This window comes from Perognathus longimembris, chromosome 19 (assembly GCF_023159225.1).
Source record: "Perognathus longimembris pacificus isolate PPM17 chromosome 19, ASM2315922v1, whole genome shotgun sequence".
Lineage (NCBI taxonomy): Eukaryota > Metazoa > Chordata > Mammalia > Rodentia > Heteromyidae > Perognathus > Perognathus longimembris.
Window position 1 is genome coordinate 25,142,728 of NC_063179.1, and position 20,190 is coordinate 25,162,917.

At 42.0% G+C, this 20,190-nt stretch overlaps 1 protein-coding gene across 4 annotated transcripts in view; it reads left to right on the top strand.

The window, feature by feature from the left end:
- The first annotated feature begins 5,679 nt into the window (after positions 1–5,679).
- Nnt (nicotinamide nucleotide transhydrogenase) overlaps positions 5,680–20,190 on the top strand; it is a 107,902-nt gene continuing 93,391 nt past the window's right edge. Inside the window, exons 1-3 of one of the 4 annotated variants that reach the window (XM_048368472.1) lie at positions 5,680–5,834; positions 11,235–11,437; positions 15,517–15,746. In XM_048368472.1, coding sequence (XP_048224429.1) covers positions 11,287–11,437; positions 15,517–15,746 — 381 coding nt within the window. In that variant the 5' untranslated portion in view covers positions 5,680–5,834; positions 11,235–11,286. Of the gene's footprint in view, positions 5,835–5,948; positions 6,042–6,179; positions 6,335–9,847; positions 9,950–11,234; positions 11,438–15,516; positions 15,747–20,190 lie in introns of those variants that run through there. The other 3 variants (XM_048368474.1, XM_048368473.1, XM_048368475.1) reach the window with 3 other exon arrangements.

Genomic DNA, 20,190 nt, shown 5'->3' on the forward strand with positions numbered 1-20,190 from the left:
ATTGTTATTTTACTATTTACTTAAACTTGTATTAGATGGGGCTGGGGATATAGCCTAGTGGCAAGAGTGCCTGCCTCGGATACACGAGGCCCTAGGTTCGATTCCCCAGCACCACATATACAGAAAACGGCCAGAAGCGGTGCTGTGGCTCAAGTGGCAGAGTGCTAGCCTTGAGCGGGAAGAAGCCAGGGACAGTGCTCAGGCCCTGAGTCCAAGGCCCAGGACTGGCCAAAAAAAAAAAAAAAAACTTGTATTAGATGAATGATAACAATTTCCCAACACTTTCCAAGGGTTGAATCTTCAAAGCAACTTTATAAGGTAGATACAATTATCCTACCTTATATATACAAATACTGGAGTTCAGAGATGTTTATTAAGTTACTTAATATCACATAGTTTCTCAGTTGCAAGCACCACATCCACAACCTAAGCCATAACAGTTTGCCTCCAGAAGAAATGGATCATACTGATGCAAACATTCTTTTGCCACTGAGTTACATTTCTCACTCTAAATTAATAATTAGGCATTCTATTGATACTAATATTTGTATAATAGAGATTTGTGAATAATTTGGTTGCAAACAATTGCCAGAATTAAAAAATATAGTTTGTCTTCAAAGTAGACTGAAGTCAATGGGAGGTATAAATATGGGTGCAGATGTTGCAGGAGAGGGAGGATGCTAGAGTCTTACGATGTATTATCTTCTATGGTCAGTTGAAAAGAGCAAATATCTTTGCCAAGAGTAGATGGGGGACTAAAAACAGGGAGCTTTGAGGAACATGGTAATAGCTGTGAAAGCTGCTCTTGGTGAGGAAGCTATCATGTAGGAGAAGAGAACATAGGAGACTGGCTGGCTAGTACAGAGGCCTAACTGAGGTTGAAAACTTGAGATTTTTAGGGACAATCATTTTGGGATGCCTTGATATGGGGACTGAGAAGCCTTTTGGTGGGAATATAATTTCATGAAGTTGAGGCATGAAGACAGGCCTGAGAAACTTCTTAGATGGATCAAGCTGGATGAGAGAAGGCAGCTAATAGGGGAGAAGATAAAAGGAGACTAGGAGAAATGAGGCTGAAAATAAAGTGGACCAGAGGCTGAGATATAGAAGCTGAAAAATATGGAGAAAATTCTGGGTGAAGAATCACAACATGCAGTATTCTACTAATTGCATAATTCAACTAATTGAACTAAGTGTTTGCTGTCCATCAGCCAGGTAATGTGATAGCTGGAAATACTAATCAGATGATGGAGAGAGTCCAAGATTGGCACTGAAGAGAAAGGCGAGTCATTACTTAATATATAAATATCAAGCAAGAAGTCTTTTGCCTCTGGCATGTTCTGTTTCCTTTTCTGGCTCAGTCTCTTCGCTGATCTTTTTGCTGGCCTGTGGTCAAATGCCAGGAACTTCTTTCCATTTTACCTTATAAGGTACTCTCCCCCTTCCCCCCTGGGAGTTAGATGCAAGCAGTGGTGCTAAGATCAATAGTCTTTTACATGGGCTTACAAGTGCTGTATCACTGAGCCCATACCCCCAGTTCTAATGACCTTTCTCATTAAACCTGCCAAGTGTGTGTATTGTTAGATATTACTGACTCTTCTAAATCTTACTTCATTGCAGCTGTTCAGTTAGCTAATAATAGATTGTACTGTTAAAAGGTAAATTTGAAACAATAAACTGGACAACTGTTTAACATGTTATGATGAGAAGACATTAAAACCACCTATTTTCTACCTGGTTTTAACTAGATTTTGGTTTTGCCAGATTTTGGTAACAAATCATCCTTGGAGTTTCGTGTTTAATAGTATATCTTCTCAGGTATAGTCTATGTCTTTATTTTTGCCTTTTGGGCTTTTTTAACATTTAAAATTTAAAATAATGATATGTTGCTACACTTTTCTAAATAATTTACCATTTTCTGCTTCCTATATATGAGGACTCTAGATATTGAATACTATTTTAAGCGTTTGTTAAAATACAGAAGGCTTAAATTTTGTATCTTACTGTTGAAATTTGTTTAAAGTGAAAACATCCAATAATGTACAATAAGAGCTTGCATATATGAGAAATACTATTCTAAAATAAACATTTGGAGGCCTTTTTAGTCATAGAGAAAAGGGAAGAGAGCAAAATATGTAAGGCTCTCACAACTTAATGGAGTATGTAAAGCCTTTACAATGATTTTATGTAAGACAGGACCCAAGATTTAGGAAAAAATTATGAGCCCCTCCCCCCCCATTCCTGGGGCTTGAACTCAGGGCCTGAGAGTCTTTTGCTCAAGGCCTAGTACTCTACCATTTGAGCCACAGCGCCACTTCCAGTTTTTTCTGTTTTTGTGGTACTGAGGAATCAAACCCAGGGCTTCTTGCATGCTAGGCATGCTTTCTACCACTAAGCCACATTCCCAGTCCATGAGCTACTTTTCTTTCTTCTTTTTTTTTAAGTCTTCATTCAGTTTTCTTTGGCTATTCCTTGTCTGAATAGCATACATAATTACATGTAGTTATGTATGTATTATATGTGGTAGCTTAGGTTATGTAATAACCTGGGGGGGGGTGGCCATGTTGTCACCACGTCCCACTGCAGAGCATAAAAGGGGATACCGCTACAAGGTTCAGGGGACTCTGTTCGCCATTCCCCCCCAACCCCCACGGCAGGTGGCTGGGGGATATAAGAGGGCGCGGGATTTTCTGGAAAAGAGGGAAGAGGAGGTTCCTCGTGGAGCTGAGGAGTGCCTGGATTCCCCTCAAGCTTAAGGGGAGCCTGGGCCTGCGGACAAAAGAGGCCCCTCTCCAGCCTTGTGGTGTGGATAGGGGCGTGGCCCAAGACCCCGGGCCTGCAGATAGCACGAGGCCCAAGTCCCGGGCCTGCAGAGAATGGAGGTCGGAGCCGCCTAGCTCTGGGCGGGAAGAGAGGAGGCCTTCTGAGCAGAGGCCTGCTGAGAGTCAGAGGCCAGAGGAGAGTGGGCAGAGAGTGGAGCGGAACGTAGCTGAGCTGAGCCGGGACTGTGGAGGAGTCCAGAGCCTTGTGCCTCTTGGAGCAGAGACAGAGCAGAGCGGAGGCCCATGGAGAGGGGAGACCCATGGAGAGGGGAGGCCCGTGCAGAGCCATGTGGAAAGTGGAGGCCCTCAGAGATGGGCGAGGCCCATGGAGAACAAGAGGCTTATAGAGAGGCCTTGTGGACAGGAGAAGCCTGTGGAAAGGAAAAAAGGAAAGAATCTCGCCCCCTGGGGGCTGCAACTGCTCCTAGCTCTGGGGTAGCCCTGGGCAAGGCAGTCGTAAACTGACTAATAAAACTCATTTGTCACCTTTAAGGGTGCTCGGTGGATTTTCTGGCTTCCCAGAACACAACAGTTCGTTACATGTAACAAATGTTTTCACTGGAAGCAATGGCAACCAAATTATGTTGTACAAATGAACAGAATGAAATCAGTTCTCACATGTTCACTACTGATTATTACTATCCACACTTTCTCAAAAATGGTAAGCAGTTATTTCTAAAATTTCAGGTGATACAATCTTAAATTGACCATTAAGCCTTGGCATTTGGGGATGGATCAATCTTGTTGTGAGGGTCTGCCCTATGAAATACAGTGTATTTAGGCATTAAAAGCCTGTAGTTATAGCAATCAAAATGTTCGTGTGTGTGTGTGTGTGTGTGTGTGCGTGTAGTGGGCCAGGGGACAGTCCTGGAGCTTGAACCCTGAACTTTTATGCTCAAGGCTAGCTCATTACCACTTGAGCAGGAGCTCCAGTTCTAGCTTTTTGATAGTAAATTGGAGATAAAAGTCTACTGGACTTTCTTGCCTAAGCTGGCTTTGAACTATGATCCTCAAATTTTAGCCCCCAAGAGATAGTAGGATTGCAGATCTGAGCCACTGGCACCTAGGAGCCATTCATTTTTATATCTAATAAAAGAAGCAATCCTAACCCTAAATATGTTGCTTTTATAACAAGCTTATTGTTGTTATTATGTTGCAATATTAAGGACCAACTAAGGGCATGTCTACCATTGAGCAATGTCCACAGCATAATTTACTCTCTTATCTTTATCTGTTTGCCTCATTGTACCTGCTGTTTCTCTGACCTGGCTCTAAAGCTGCACTTATTCACTATTATTACATTTATATTATTATTATTATTATTATTAATTTGCGAGTCCTGAGCCTTGAATTCTGGGGCCTGGGCACTGTCTCTAAGCTCCTTTTGCTCAAGGCTAGAACGTTGCCTTTTGAGCTATAGCACCACTTCCAGCTTTTTCCGTGATTAACTGGAGATAAGAGTCTCACATATGGAAACAACCCAGATGCCCCTCCACAGATGAATGGATCCAAAAAATATGGTACCTATACACAATGGAATACTACATAGCGATTAGGAATGGTGAAATATTGTTATTCGCAGGGAATGGTCAGAACTTGAACAAATAATGTTGAGCAAGACAAGCCTAGAACACAGAAAACAAAGGGGCATGATCTCCCTGATATATGACTGTTAACAAAGGGAGATGGAGAGACAGTAGAGACCAGGTCTGTGAAACCAAAAACTGCTTGTCAAATGGTATTTCCCACAGGATTGGGTCAGCGACCCAACAGTATGTAACTAAAACCAAACAACTACTCAAAATATAAAGGTCAAAAATTGACCTCTCAGTGGAATACAATAGCTCAAAAGCTATGTATGTACGTTCATATAAGACTACTGTCGACATATTGTGTAATATCGACATTAGATTTAAAGCCCTAGGTGAATTTTCTTGGGCGTGGCCACGTAGCTACTGTATATGTTCTTGATACATTGTGTATTGTATAAATGTTTACCTGACTTAGGGAACGGAAAGAAAAACAGGGTGTAAGATATCACAAGAAATGTACACACTGCCCTACTATGTAACAGTACCCTTTTTGCACAACACCTTGTCAAAAAATTTGTGTTCAATTAATAAATAAATTAAATTTAAAAAATTAAAAAAAAAAGAGTCTCACAAACTTTCTTCCCTTGGCTGGCTTCGAATCAAGATCCTCAGCCTCCTGAGTAGCAAGGATTACAAGTGTGAGCCACCAGCACCTGGCAACTATTTTTTTTTTAAAAAACAGGTTCTGAGACCTTCCCTTCCTGCAAGCCCTTCCAGGACATGTACTTGTTTTACTTGATCATACTGTAGGTCCATTTGCTGAATGATCTTTTATGCTGATTAAATACATAACACATTTTTCAAAGTAAGGGTTTCTCTGGGGGCACATTTCTTGTTTTCCCACCAAGATATGCAATGCTGGCTTTGCCCTCTGCCCATTGAATATTTAAAGTGGAAAGAAATAACACTGGCACTTTATGAAGTGTCAGCTTTGGGTGACTGAGCCTTTTTCTCCTCCATGTGTCTTTCCCTCTACTTTCAGTCAGAATCCACCTGCAGAATAAGTAACGAAGTCATTATGGTTTTGAGCCCTGGAATCGTTTTGCTGGAAAACAGCTCCAAGCGGGTGAGGAAAGCTAACGCGGTCCCCTGTGGGCCTCTTGCAGACGCTGGGTACAGAAGAGGAGCGCAGAGCTTCCTCTAGGCTGAAGACAAACGGCAGATATGTGCTCATTTTTGGGCCTTGACATCGTTTCTGAGGAATTTAACTCCACCTCCCCAAGCTGGACTGGAAAACAACGCCCCCGTCCCCGCCCCTCACCGCCTCCCCCTCCTCCTCCTTTGCCTTTAGTCCTCTCCAGTTACAGAAGTTGAGATTTTTTTTTTTCCTAGAGAGCTGGAGGAGAGTCAGGCACCCAGAGTGGAGTTACATTTTCCGCCTATTTGCTCTGGTGGGACACGGGAGAGGAGATCGGACTTGGTGAATGGCTGAGGGGGGAAGGGAGAGGGGCGCAGATGAATTCCTGAAAGTCCACGCGCGATCCGGGCTTGATTGACAAGGACGAGGGCCGGGGTGGGGAAGCGCGGAGGCGGGGCTGGGGTCCCACAGGCTGGGCACAGACAAAGACGTGCGGGCTACCAACCAGCCGGACCCCCTGTGGGTCGCCGGTCTTTGCCACCACCGAGGGTAGGCATTTCGTCAGGCTGCCTTCTTCCGAAAGGGCGCTGGGAAGGGTGCTGGGGGGGGGGGGCGGGGGCGGCAGGCGGGAAAACCGGGCTTGGAAAAGGGGCGCGGGGCCCGGGCGGTGGTGCAGCCATCAAGTGGGCGTCGCCGGAGCCACCGGCCTGGGGCTGTTCTTCCGGGTTGGAAGCACTGGCCGCGGGGACCCGGGTTTGCCGGCGCGGCGCGGCGTGGCGTGGCGCGGTGTGGCGGTCTCCTCTCGGCTCCCGCGCGGCCCGGACGCGCAGCCCTCCGCCCAGGTGAGAGTGTGGCGGCGGGGGCGTGCGGCGGGCGCAGCCCGGCCCAGGGCACTCGGCCTCGCCTGTCTTCCCAGAGCCCTCGGGGCACAGAGACCTAGCGAAGAGCAGAAGGGGAGTGGGGCCCGCGGGGCCCTGGAAACTGGGGGGAGGGACTTTGGCTGTGAAGGAGTTAGTATGTCTCCCTTTCTTGTGCTCTGCTGGGTCGGTGTGGAAGGGAGTTGGGGTGGGGACGTGGACCGGGGTCCCTAGCAGAAGGCAGAAATGGAGGTTGCAGTGGTGTAGGTGCAGATCTTGGAGTTGGGGTGAGGGTGGCGAAAGTCCTTTGGGGAGGGGTTGGGGAAGACCATCAAAGACATTCGATGGGCAGTGCCCCCGGAGAGATGGCAGCTGGACGCCCTCAAGTTGTATTTGTTCACGGAGGCAGTTGGAAGAGAGTGCGGTTGCCAGTTGGGGACACAGGGCGACAGCTCGCAAAAGTTTAGGGTGTACTTCATGGCAGGCTGCTGGTGGTGGGTGACAGCCTCTGAGGCCGGCGGAGGGCGGGTGGGGGGGAGGAAAAGGGGCATAGACCCGTGAGGCCAAGGCGAGGGAAGGTAGTGGGGCCGGGCCAGGGCAGAGCTGGTTCAAACTTGAGAGGTGGAATGAGTGTTATGCAGCCTGGACCAATGCGTCTCGGAGAGAATTATAAATAGCCTTCTCCACATGTTCCTGAGATGGCTGTTAAGTTGTCCAGAGAGAGGCAACACCTGTGACACTGGCCATGGCACTGGTGGCTTGGGGCGAGGTCACAGCTGTCTGCTGGACTGGGCTTGCCAGGGTAGGTTATTGTGTCCTTGTTGGTATATGTAGCTTTTAAAAGCATGACTCGTTTATATTTTGCCAATGCCCTTTATTTGTCCTGTGTGCTGGGCATTGCTGAGGACAGGCTATTTGGACGAATGGAGCTCACTTGCCTACATGTTCTTAGTTAAAATGCACCCTTCTTTATTGTACCCCTTTTATTTGTAAGGCATGCCCTTAGAAATGATTGAAGTGACAGTTATCCTATTATCAGCTGGCTTGCTAAGACTGCTTTCTTTTGCTGATAGTAGGGGTTTTCCACAGGCTTCCTCTACTTCGGTTGTGGGGCTTGAACTCAAAATCTGGGCCCAGTCATGAGCTCTTTGTTTTAGGCTGGCACTCTATCACTTTGATCCACAGCTTCACTTCAACTTTTTGGTGGTTTATTGAAGCTAAGGGTCTCATGGACTTTCATGCCCAGGCTGACCTTGAACTACCTCAGATCCCAGTCTCCTGAGTAGCTAGGCCTGAGCCACTAGCACACAGCTCCACAGGTCTTTACAAGCATTTCATTTCTTTTTTTTATTTTTTCTGTACTGGAGTTTGAACTTTAGGCCTGGAGCAAACAAGCCTATACCATTAGAGCCATACCCCTAAATCTTTTTGCCTTTAGTTTGTTTTTCAGATGGGGTCTTTAGCTAATTTTGCATTAGCTGGGACTAATCTCTATTTGCAGTCCTCCTGTCTCCACTTCCTGAATAGCAGCTGGGATTCCAGGCATGGATCACCATGGTTGGTCAAACATTTTATTTTCAAAGGAAATCTGAAACTTTGGAGGATGTTTAATAAGTAACCAAGCTCTAAAATAACTGGGTTAGGTCACTGGAAAGTGAATACAACAGCTTACCAGATGCCCTGTTCTTTTAATTGCCTCAACAAATCTATGGCTAGAGTATTTTGTTTTAAAATCCTGAGAAGAAGCCATCTATAGTAGATGTCATTATTATCCTCATTTTAAAGATGATGAAATTTGGTACATAGAAATTAAGTTCGGGGTCAAGGTTACATAGCCAGTGAACTGCAGAAGGAGCTTTCAGGCCAGAGCTCACCCTCTTCAATTCTATGCAGTCTTCCTTTGCTAGACTCAGTGCTTACTCCCAAGGATTTTAATGTCTATTTAGGGCAGGTCAGGTGATGCAGCTCTGTGGTAGAATGTTTGCCTAGCATGCTTGAGGCTCTGGGTTCCATCTGCAGTAACACACACACACACACACACCACGCTATTTTGGAGAGATAGTTTTCCTATATACTTATATTCAACAATCATATGCATGCTATGCTAAATAAATACTTTTTCATGCAATTTTGAGTTCTAAATTTTGCCCATATTGTTTCAAAGCTATAAAAGCACATGAATGATCAAACAAGACACATTTGAAGTGAAGATGCAGGAGGGGATGTGACTCTTAAGATGGAGGAAACATATACTGGCCAATGACAAGGTGGTTTAGGTGTTCTTTTGCTCATGAACTACCTCCTGGTCTCTGCTCAAAGTGTTTACAACTTGAAGTGTACTTTTTCTCTTCTTTTCTGAGAAATTAGTCTCTAAAATTCTTGGTCCTCCTGATGTCTGAGACTTCAAGTATGTGTTAAAACACCAAATTACCATTTTCCAGACTTCTGGCCATGAAATAGGATTTCAGCTTTTTAACACTGCGAAAGTTTATCAGATATGAGAATTTTAGAACCTAAAAGGGCCCTAGAAAGTTGTTGGTTTCCAATGCTACTTTTCTAGATCAGCCTGAGATATGAGAGGTTCAGCTCAAACTGCCAGGGCCTACCAAGCTTGGACAATACTAGGCTTTATAGGAGCCAGCTTCATTCATTTGCTGATGAAGTCTGAGAATGCTTAGTCAGCCTTGTGAGAATTGGGATTGTTAGAATACTGGAATGATCCAGGAAGGGAAAGACAGCTAGGTGGGGAGGTTAGGATAAAAGTTGGTTATTTAGCCAGGCGCTAATGGTTCAGGCTTGTAATTCTAGCTACTCAGGAGGCTGAGTACTCAGGAGATCTGAGGATGGGCGTTAAAAGCCATCCTGGGCAGGAAAAGTCTGTGAGACCCTTATCTCTAATTAACCAGCAGAAAACCATTGTGGCTTAAAGTGGTAGATCACCAGCCTTAAGCAAAAAGAGCTCAGGGACAGTGCTCATCAAGCCTCATGACAGGCAAAAAAAAAGAAAAGAAAAATAAAAGGGTATGTTACTTAGTGATGTCCCCCCCCAAAATCCCTCCCTCAGACAAGCATTATCTTGTTTATCTTTATATCTCTCAGTTCTTTCTTGGCATAGATTTCAATAAACATCTGGAATATTTGGCAGAACTTGTTTTTCTTTTTGTATGTGTGTTTCAACTCAGAGCCCTCTGTCCTTGAGTGCTTTACCAAATTGAGCTACACTTCCAGCTCTTGGTGCTTTAGGCTATTGTTCTGACAGGGTCTCATTCTTTTTGCCCTGACTGACCTTGGACCTTATCTTCCTATCTATGCCTCCCATGTAGGGAGGAATCCAGGTACATGCCATGCATGCCTGCTTGATTGTTGAGATGGAGTCTCACTAACCTTTTGCCTGTGTTGGTTTTCTTGATCTCTGACTCCTAAGTAGGTGGGATTACAGGTAGACTGCACTTGGTAACATGTGACTGAATTTTGAGCTAATTTTCTCTCTATTCTTAGCCATGAATGAACCTACATGTGACCCATGAATGAGTGAGGAGGAGGATATTCATAGGACTTGGGTTAAAATGGGAAGACTAAATTTAAATCATCTACACAAATGTAAGGGATTAATCAGACTATTGTTTATTTTTGTCTGTGGTAGGGCTTGAACTCAAGGCTTGGGCGCTGTCCATTAGTTCTTTTGCTCAAGGCTAGCTCGCACTCTACTACTTTGAGCCACAGGTCTACTTCCAATTTTCTGGTGTTTAATTGTAGACAGGAGTTTTGTGGACTGTCTTGCCTGGGCTGGCATTGAACTGTGATCCTAAGATCTCAGCCTCCTGAGTAGCTAGGATGACAGGCGCGAGTCACCAGTGCCGAGCCTTTGGACTGATTTTTATTTTATTTTTTTGGCCAGTCCTGGGCCTTGGACTCAGGGCCTGAGCACCTTACCTGGCTTCTTCCCGCTCAAGGCTAGCACTCTGCCACCTGAGCCACAGCGCCCCTTCTGGCCGTTTTCCATAGATGTGGTGCTGGGGAATCGAACTGAGAGCTTCATGTGTAGGAGGCAATCACTCTTGCCACTAGGCCATATTCCCAGCCCCCTTTGGGCTGATTTTTAATTGCATACCTGAACATACCTTGCATGCTCTCTCTCTCTAGCTTTTGTTGTTGTTTTATTCTGTTTCAAATGCCTTTTTTCTTTTGAGCTGAAGGATAGATAAAAGAGATCTCCTTTTTGATCCATCAAAGAATGCTGAACTTGCACCACTTCCACTTTTCTTATCTCCAGATGGATGATCCAGTCCAGTTTGATTCTGCAATTACTCCTTAGGCTTGAGAGCCTGTCCCCAGGCACATATTTGGTGAATTAAAGGGTATCTTATAAGTAAGCACTTCTTGGATTGAGAATTTCCACTACCTTCTGACATTTTTAAAGAAATTTCTTGGGGGAGTTGTAGCAACAGTTCTGAAATTAAAACTGAGGTACATCCTTCTTCCTGTGGAGTCGGGAGGAGTATTTATGGAGTCTTCCGGGTTCTGTGTTTGTCTGCTGTTCAATCAGAAGCTATAGGTGTTAGTCAAGTTTGATGGATGGAGTTCTACTTCATGTGCTTCTTTCCATTCTTGAAGGAAAGCAGAGAAAGGCGGGGGGAACATTAGGAATTGTGGAGATGGTGGGAGTGCCTTCCATGCATCCCTGGGGATCTGCCAGAGGAGAGTGAGTGAAGGAGCCTCAGTAACAGCAAAAGCTAGTGACAGTTCACCTTGTTAGAGTAGGAAACATGGCTACTTGGTGAGAACCGTGTCCAACTGAGCTCACGGTTTATCACATCTGCAAGCACAAGCCTATGTGGTAAATATATTGTGGGAGTCTGGTATCTAAACATTGTCTTTCTTTTAGAGATTTTCCTTCAAGGACATTGGAGTTTGGAAAGTTGGGAGCCCATATCAACATGGCAAACCTATTGAAAACTGTGGTGACCGGCTGCTCGTGTCCTTTGCTAAGCAATTTGGGATCCTGTAAGATTCTACCTGGGAAGAAGAATTTTGTACGAACATTTCACACACATCAGGCACTACGGTGTAAATCCCCTGGGAAGCCAGGTAAAGTCTTATTGCAATGTTTGCTTCAAGTCTTAGGAGCTAATTGCTCTTTTGCTGATAGAGAAAGCCATTCAGTTTTATGGCCTGGGGCTTGCATGTGAGCATTAAAAAAAAAGTGCAGTCTATCTTATATTTTTCATGTCTAGAACTTCCTGATTGTGATTTCTAATAGACAGGAAAAAATAGAAAAAGGAAAAAGATAGAGCAGTTGAGCTGTTCTTAGGAGCCCGTTACTCATAGTAACTATTTCTCCTACTGGCCTCCCTTGTTCCTAGATACATAGGGGAATCATACTGTACATAGCTCACTTCTGCTCAAGGATTTGGAATAGAGGCTATCAATTAATCTATATTGTTTCAAAATTTAATAAACAGAAAATCCATTGTAGTTGTTCAGGTGAGACTTCTTGGAGTCATCCTACATGTTTTGAGTAGGCTGAGGCTGTCTCTGCCTTGTCTGTGATCTGCCTTCTTCTCACCTTTTGGTACAAACCATTATTGTCTGCCACTGGACTACTGTATCAGTTTCCTAAATTGTCTTTTACTTCTTCCCTTTTCTCCCCTACAGTCTATTCTGCACATAACACAGAATAATCATTTTACAATTGTAATATCATGTCAGTCCTCTCTTCAGAATTCACTATTGCTTTCCTAGCCCATACAGAGTAAGAATGAAGTTTTCCAGTGTCCTGCAATGCCTTCCCTATAGGGTCCTTTCAGGCTTCTGTTCTGGGTTGTAGGCCAGATGGAGGAGAGGCTAAAAGGGGTCCTTTTAAGCTAAGTCACTTTTTTTTTTTTTTTCCCACAGACTTTGCCTACCATTTCGATCTGCCTCTCACTGGCTAGACCTCAGGCATATGGTTGTTTGTGCAGGAACCTTAGACATTTAGTCTTTTGTTCCAGAGGGCAATACACCCATCTAAAAATGGCATTTGCCTTCCATGGTGGAGGATGAGATGGATATGCTTTTCTTATTTGACAGTACTATGGAATGACTTAGGGCTTCTAGCTTGCTAGGCCAGTCCTCTTACTGCTGAGCCATTCTTTCAGGGTCTCCTTTTCTGCTGGGGCTGGCTAGCGCTGTGATCCTGCTACTTGTACTTCTCTGAGTTGCCGGGAGTGACAGGTGGTGCCCAACCTTGTTCAGCCATTGTGTTTTCTTTGTTGTTGGGATAACAGGTGTATGGCACTGCTCAGCCATTAAATCAGATGTAGTCTATGCTAGCCTTGAATGGTGAACTCTAATCTCTGCCTCCCAGGTATTGGGCTACCTGGGTCATTTTTTGAACAACGAAAACAGAAAGAATGAAAGAGAAAAAGAACAAGTGAGTAAACATGAATAGTGATTAGAATTGCTTGCCATGCTTTTCAGTGTGGTAATGACTCTGGTCATATTAGGAAAAAAAAAAGAATCTTTATCTTTTAGTGATTAAAAAATAATAGAAATGATGATCAGAAATCAAACCCGAAAGTCTTAGATATATAAAATGGAACATTATTAAAATTAATATTCATAAATTTACTCACAAGGACAATTCTCATATCCTCAACACAGTTATTTGCTTTTATTTTTACCATAATGTGACCTGACTTTCCAAAATTATTTAAAACAAAGTATCTGGAGATAAAGTTGGGAACTCTTAGGAAAAGATACTCTGCCACTTGTGTCACCTGAGCAGGAGGAAAGAGGCTATGAATTCTATTTTAAGACAGACATAAGAAGTCAAATGCCTGGCAGTTCAAGTTTGATGAATACACGAATAGTCCCACAAACATAAATGAAGGAGAGCTACTTGGGGGGCTGAAAATGAGAGGATTGCAGTTCAAAACTTGTCCAGGCATCTTAAAAACATTCATTTTTTTGAGAATCAATACAAAGTCCTGGATTATAACACCTTTGAACATGTTTTACTCCACTGCCAGTATTAATAATTCAATTTGAAGTTCACATTATCCTATTTGGAAGCCATTTTAATTGGCTCCTAAATACTTCCCACAAGACTTTGATTATCTTTGGTAATGTACTTGTCTTTTGTTTTGTAGTGCTTTAGATTTGAGGCTGTCAGATAAGTAGACTCCAGATAAGTATATATGACTTAATTTTGTGCATCCATCTAAATATTTGCCAGCTTTCTTCAAAAATCCAAGTACTTTTAAGTTGACTCAACCTCTCTAAAGTCTCAATAAATTATTCTGTATTGATAATTTGATTAATCTTTTATTATGTATGTTCAGAGTTACCTTATAATCCCGTATTATAAGATGTTTTGGACTGCATGAAACTGTATCCTGTCAAGTTATATTTTGAGATGCAGGTTTGTTGTATGGATTGATGGGAAGGATGGTGGGTACCCCTTAGGTACTTCCTGAAATGGAATGTTATTCTCAATTTTGTAGCTATGACTCATCTTCTTTCTTTTGTACTTTTGTGTCTACTAACACTTGCTGCTGAGCTCCCTTTGATTACTTTATAGTTGTACTTACAGATAATTTTAGTACCACTCAACTCTCCTTATTTTGTCTCTCATTCTAACCTCTCAGGAGGTTTGAATGTATTGAGTTTATGATTTGATTGGTCAGCCACCAATTGAGTCATTGAGTTTATGACTGGATTGGTCAGTTGCCAGCTAACACAGTGTCCTTGAGTACCATTCCTGCCATAAGTCATCTCCTTGGCTGGACTGCTGTTTTTCCTTATGTGATTGTCTTTGACCTAGTTGTTGATGCCTTTTCTAATCACCTTTTGCTAAGAGTATAAATATAACACTTGGAAATTTATGAGGAATTGCCTGTGACCAGTCATTAGGAAAGGGACTAGAGGTGTGCCAGGCCCCCAAAATATGTAGTACAGGACTTTTCTTCAAAGAATGATTTATTTAAGACCATAATCCCAGAGGGATTGAAAGAGTTGATTGAAAAAGTTCTCTTAGCATGCTGTGTGATCTTTCATCCTATTTTTGTTTTTCTTCTAAGAATAAACTAAGCTTGTCATGTGTCTTGTAAAGATTCATTTGATTAAGATATTTAGACCTTTCAGGAGAGTGAGAATAAAAAAATAATTCTCATGATTTACAAAAAAAAAACGGTAAAGAAAACTGTATGCTGTAAACCAACTGTACAACTTATGGGGGGGAGGGAGATGAGGGGAGCAGGTGGGGGGGTTGAATTAGGGAGGAGGTAACAAGTTGGATAAGAAATGTACTCACTGCATTACATATGAAACTGTAACCCCTCTGTACTTCCTTTGACAATAAAGAAAAAAAAAGACAGTGTTCAAGTCAATCTTATAAACCTGATTCCAAAAAAAAAGAAATGTACGCACTGCTTTACATATGAAACTGTAACCCCTCTGTATATCACTTTGATAATAAAGAAATAAATAAATTAAAAAAGGTAAAGGACTTACAATTATGAATCATTTTATTTTTAAAATTTTTATTTTTATCTTTAAATGATTGTACAGGAGATTACAAATTAACATTTCCATTTATGTGTGTTGTGCTACATCTTGAACAGAGTCACTCCTTCCATCATTCTCTCCTCTTCCACCTATCCCTACCTACCAGTTACACTGAGTTTTCCACTTCTTTTTTCATAATTGCACATTGAGTATAATTGTGTGCATCCACTATTCTCTTTTCCATTTATCCCTTCCCCTTATATTTACTATTTAAAAAAACTTGTTAAATATCCTAACTTTTCCATTTGTTTTGTATTTTGATTGTGCAAGAAAGCTGGCTCTGCCCATTTCTTATTAAAAAACTTATGAAAAATAAACAAAAGATGTTTTAGCTTCCTGCTATTCATTTTGTTAAATTATGTAATTATTGTTCTAAGGGTTTACACCATGGAATTTCACTCCTGCTTGGTCATGTATTTGCCTTCTATGTATATTTACATGGAGGTTGTCCTTTTGGTCTAAGATATACATATGATTAAAAAAAACATGCTCAAGTAATCATTTTAAAAAGCAACTTGTATATAGTAACTCTTGAAGAACAGACTGCTTATTTCTATTTTCTGAAATCTGTTGCTAAATATGTTTTTTAAAAATTGTTGTTGTTGACCTTGTTTTTGTAGGAATTCCATATAAGCAAATGACTGTTGGTGTCCCCAAGGAGGTCTTCCAAAATGAGAAGCGAGTGGCATTATCTCCTGCTGGTGTTCAGGCCTTAGTCAAGCAAGGTTTTAATGTTGTTGTGGAATCGGGTGCAGGTGAAGCTTCTAAGTTCTCAGATGATCACTACAGAGCAGCAGGGGCTCAAATCCAAGGGGCAAAGGAAGTGCTTTCTTCTGATTTGGTGATCAAAGTAATTATTTTGTTTCATTTTCCCGTTTATTGCATGCTTACTCTTTGAAATCCAATTGTAGAAAAATTAAATAACTTTCTCTGGTGTTCAAGATTTTTCCATATCATTTTCCTCCTTTTCCTTCCCTTTCCTCCCCTTTCCCCCCTTTCTTTTCTTTTCTTCTGCTTTCTTTTTTTCAGTACAGGGGTTTGAACTCAAGGCCTCATGCTTGCTGGATGATGCTTTGTCACTTGAGACCACATTACCATTTGCATTGGTTATTTGGGATCTCAAATGTGTACCTAGGGTGGCCTGAAAAAAAGGTCCTCCTACTTATGTTTCCTTACTATGCATAGTTTTTAATTGGTTGAATGAGGTTTGAGAACTTCCTTTGTGCACTGTCCTTTAACCAAGTTCCTTCTGAGTAGCTAGGAGTATAGGCAGGAGCCACCCTTACTGGTTCTTTAAAAAAAAAAAAATGAGCCACCCTTACTGGTTCTTTAAAAAAAAATTTAATACATAGTAATTGTCCATTTATTGTGCAATGTAATGTGCAATGCTCAAACAGGTAACTAGCATACTCATCGCTGTATACATTAGTCACTTTAGCTTTTCCTGTGTTCAAATGATGTCCCTTTTTCAAAGAAATGATTTATGTGTTGTGGATGTGCTTCATGCTTCATACAACTTTTTTTTTTTTTTGCCAGTCCTGGGCCTTGAACTCAGGGCCTGAGCACTGTCCCTGGCTTCCTTTTGCTCAAGGCTAGCACTCTGCCACTTAAGCCACAGTGCCACTTCTGGCCATTTTCTATATATGTGGTGCTGGGGAATTGAACCCAGGGCCTCATGTATAGGAGGCAAGCTCTCTTGCCACTAGGCCATATTCCCAGCTTCATAGAACTTTTGTCAAGTAATGTGACCTATGTTTAATAACCGTGAAAAGGGTAAAGAGATCTTCATTTTTATATTTACTCTGTGGAAATTTCCTTTTAAAATTGGCGAAGGCAAATATATAGTATATGGTCCTCTATATACCAGACTACCTTACAGGTAAGTGTTGACTGCTAGAATAGAAGGAAGGGGTAGAACCCAATCCAAGACTAAGTGGACTAAGTAGACTGATATATGAAGGCACAGTAATTTACATGGACATACTGTAGTGCTATTTCTGGATAGAGAGTGACTATCCTGAAGAATTCTCAGCATTGGGTTGAGGGGCAAATAGTCTTCAAAAAGCTGTTGAGGTAATGTGTAGTAGAAATCTATATGCTAAAGAACTTTAGAATTGAAAAACAAAACAAAAAACCTTGTACTCTGGGTGCTGGTGGTTCATGTCTGTAATCCTAGCTACTTAAGAGGCTGAGATCTGAGGATTGCAGTTCAAAGCCAGCCTAGACAGGAAAGTCCTAAGACTCTTAGAGCTCCAGTTAACCACCAGAAAAACTGGAAGTAGTGCTGTGGCTCAAAGTGGCAGATTGCTAGCTTTGAGCTCAAGTACAGTGCACAAGCCTTGAGCTCAAGCCCCAATGACACACAAATAAATTCATGAAAAAAAAAGGAGAGAGACTGTATTGAGAGTGTATATTCTATGAAAATATAGCTGAGCATTAAATTATATTCTAACTGTCCTACAATCAAGGCAAACCTCATTACTAGACGAAAATCAACTCACTTCTATTGAAAAACAAGTGGTTTTAATTTTTATTTTTTCTTGCCAATCCTGGGGTTTAAACTCAGGGCCTGGGCACTGTCCTTGAGCTTCTTTTGCTCAAGACTAGCACTCTACCACTTGAACATTAGCACCACTTCCCGCTTTTTCTGTTCTGAGGTACTGAGGAATCAATCCAGGGCTTCATGCATGCTAGGCAAGCACTCTACTACTAAGCCACAGTCCCAGCCCAACAAATGCTTTTATATGAATTTTTAACAGGAATTAACCCCCCTCCCCCTGCCACCAAACAGCTCTAGAAGACTTTTCTTTTTTGGGGGGGGTGGGTGGGGTGTCCTAGGGATTGTGTCCACTACTGTGAGCATGATAAAAATGAGCTCCAGCCTCAGTCCCAACAGGATCTTAAATGATGACATTTTTTTTGTAGCTGATACAATTATTGCTATAGAAAATTAATAATAAAAATTATGGTACAGAGATAAATTGTAAATCAGCTAAAGTATTTAAAAATTTTGCATTTACAGCTACTTGGTGATATAACTTGATATGCAATAAAGGACTTTAAAGGTAATAGAGAATAGGTACAATCCATGCTAATGTATGGTTTAGGGGGCAAATTCTTTTCAGTGTCTCTCAAGAAAAGATGATAGGAGTGCATATAAATTTTGGAAATACTATATTTCTTTTAGGAATTCATAGTGTATATGAACATATTAAAGATCTGTTGAGAACTCTGTAATATAAACATTTATACACCATTATACTCGAATTAATGAATTATTTGACTTAGGACTTCTCTCTTTTTTGGTGTTGGTCCTGGGTTTGAACTCAGGTCCCTGAGCCTTTTTGCGCAAGGCTAGCTCTCTACCACTTGAGCCACAGTTTTACTTCCTGCTTTCTTAGTGCTTAATTGAAGATAAGAGTCTCATGAACTTTCCTGCCTGGACTGCTTTGAACATAGATCCTTAGATCTCAGCCTCCTGAGTATCTAAGACTTCAGGCTGGAGCCACTGGCATCTGGCTGGGGCTTATCTCTTGAGTCAATGCTACTAATATTCTGAAGAACACATTTAAGAATATTAGGAATGTTCTACTGGCTTGACATACTCAAATGCCCATGGTGTCAATGAAGCATCTGATAAGGGCCAGTGTAGTAGAATTAAATCAAAGTTGTTTTCTAATTTTTCTTAAATCTATATCAGAGATTTTTATGGTAAAAAATACTCCTGTGAAAGAGTTTTTTTTAAACTTTGCTTTATTTAATTAATTAATTGGTGCTGGAGATTGAATCTAGGGCCTGTGGCATGCTGAGTAAATTCCCTACCATTGAGCTTCATCTTCACCCTAGTCTGTAAAGTTGTTGGGTAGGCAGTACAGAAAATGATGGACAAATTTTTATGTTTGTATTTACAATGTAAGTCCAATGGCTGTTCTATGTATTTTCATGGGTAGAAGCATTACTGCAAACTCGGAGCTAATGAAATATAATGAGACTTTTTTTTTTTTTTACACTGCTGGGGATTGATCTCAGAGCTTTGTGCTTGTCCTTTACCACATGAACCACGCCCCTAGTACTTTCCTATTTTAGTTTAGTTTTGAGATATGGTATGACACTGGATTTGTTCTGGCTTGTCTTGAGCATCCATCCTCCTGAGTAGCTGGGCTTACAGATATGTGCCAGCAAGCCCAGCCTGAATGTTTTTACTCTAATAAAATAATATTGTGGTTTCCCGCCCCCCCCTCCCTCCAGTACTGGGGCCTGAATTCAGGGCCTGAGCACTGTCCCTGGCTTCCTTTTCGCTCAAGGCTAGCACTCTACCACTTGAGCAACAGCGCCGCTTCTGGCCGTTTTCTGTATATGTGGTGCTGGGGAATTGAACCCAGGGTCTCATGTATACGAGGCAAGCACTTCTGGCCTTTTCTATATATGTATGGGACGCAAGCACTCTACCACTAGGCCATATTCCCAGCCCCAATATTGCTTTTTGCTTAAGCCCAACTCAGAAAAGCTACTGACTCAAACTGTGCTCATTTATAATCATGTGGGTTTTAGAAGTGACATAAATCTGTAAACTGCTGTGGCATCTTTAGTTGATAATATTCCTAGTGTCTCAATATGCCAAAATTACCAAATTACCAAAATAAGCAAGTATTAATCTCTGAACACACAACAAATCTTCCTGTCTTTTTATTCTAACCTCTCTTTTTCTTTTTGCCAGTCCTGGGCCATGAACTCAGGGCGTAAGCACTGTCCCTGGCTTCTTTTTGCTCAAGGCCAGCACTCTGCCACTTGAGCCACAGCACCGCTTCTGGCCGTTTTCTGTATATTTGGTGCTGGGGAATTGAACCCAGGGCTTCATGTATATGAGGCAAGCACTCCTGCCACTAGGCCATATCCCCAGCCCCTCTAACCTCTCTTGATTTGAGCAGAGTAATGGGTTTTGAGAAGACAAGTTTGACACAAACCTCCTTATTTCACCACTTTAAGTTAACCAGACCAATTGCTGCAGATTTTCTGGTGTGTATATTCTTTTCTTACAGTAGGTCTGTGGGTCAGAGGATAGGTAATTTGTATCTTATTTACCTTATCTTGCTTAAGAATTTTTAGGCAGGTATTTGTTTATTTTCTTCTACAGTCATTTCTCTCTCTCTCTCTCTGTGTGTGTGTGTGTGTGTGTGTGTGTGTGTGTGTGTGTGTGTGTGTGTGTGTGTCCTGTGTTTTGAACTTAAGGGCCTACATGCTGTCCCTGAAGTGTTTTTCCTCAAGGCTAGAATTCTACCACTTGAACCACAGCA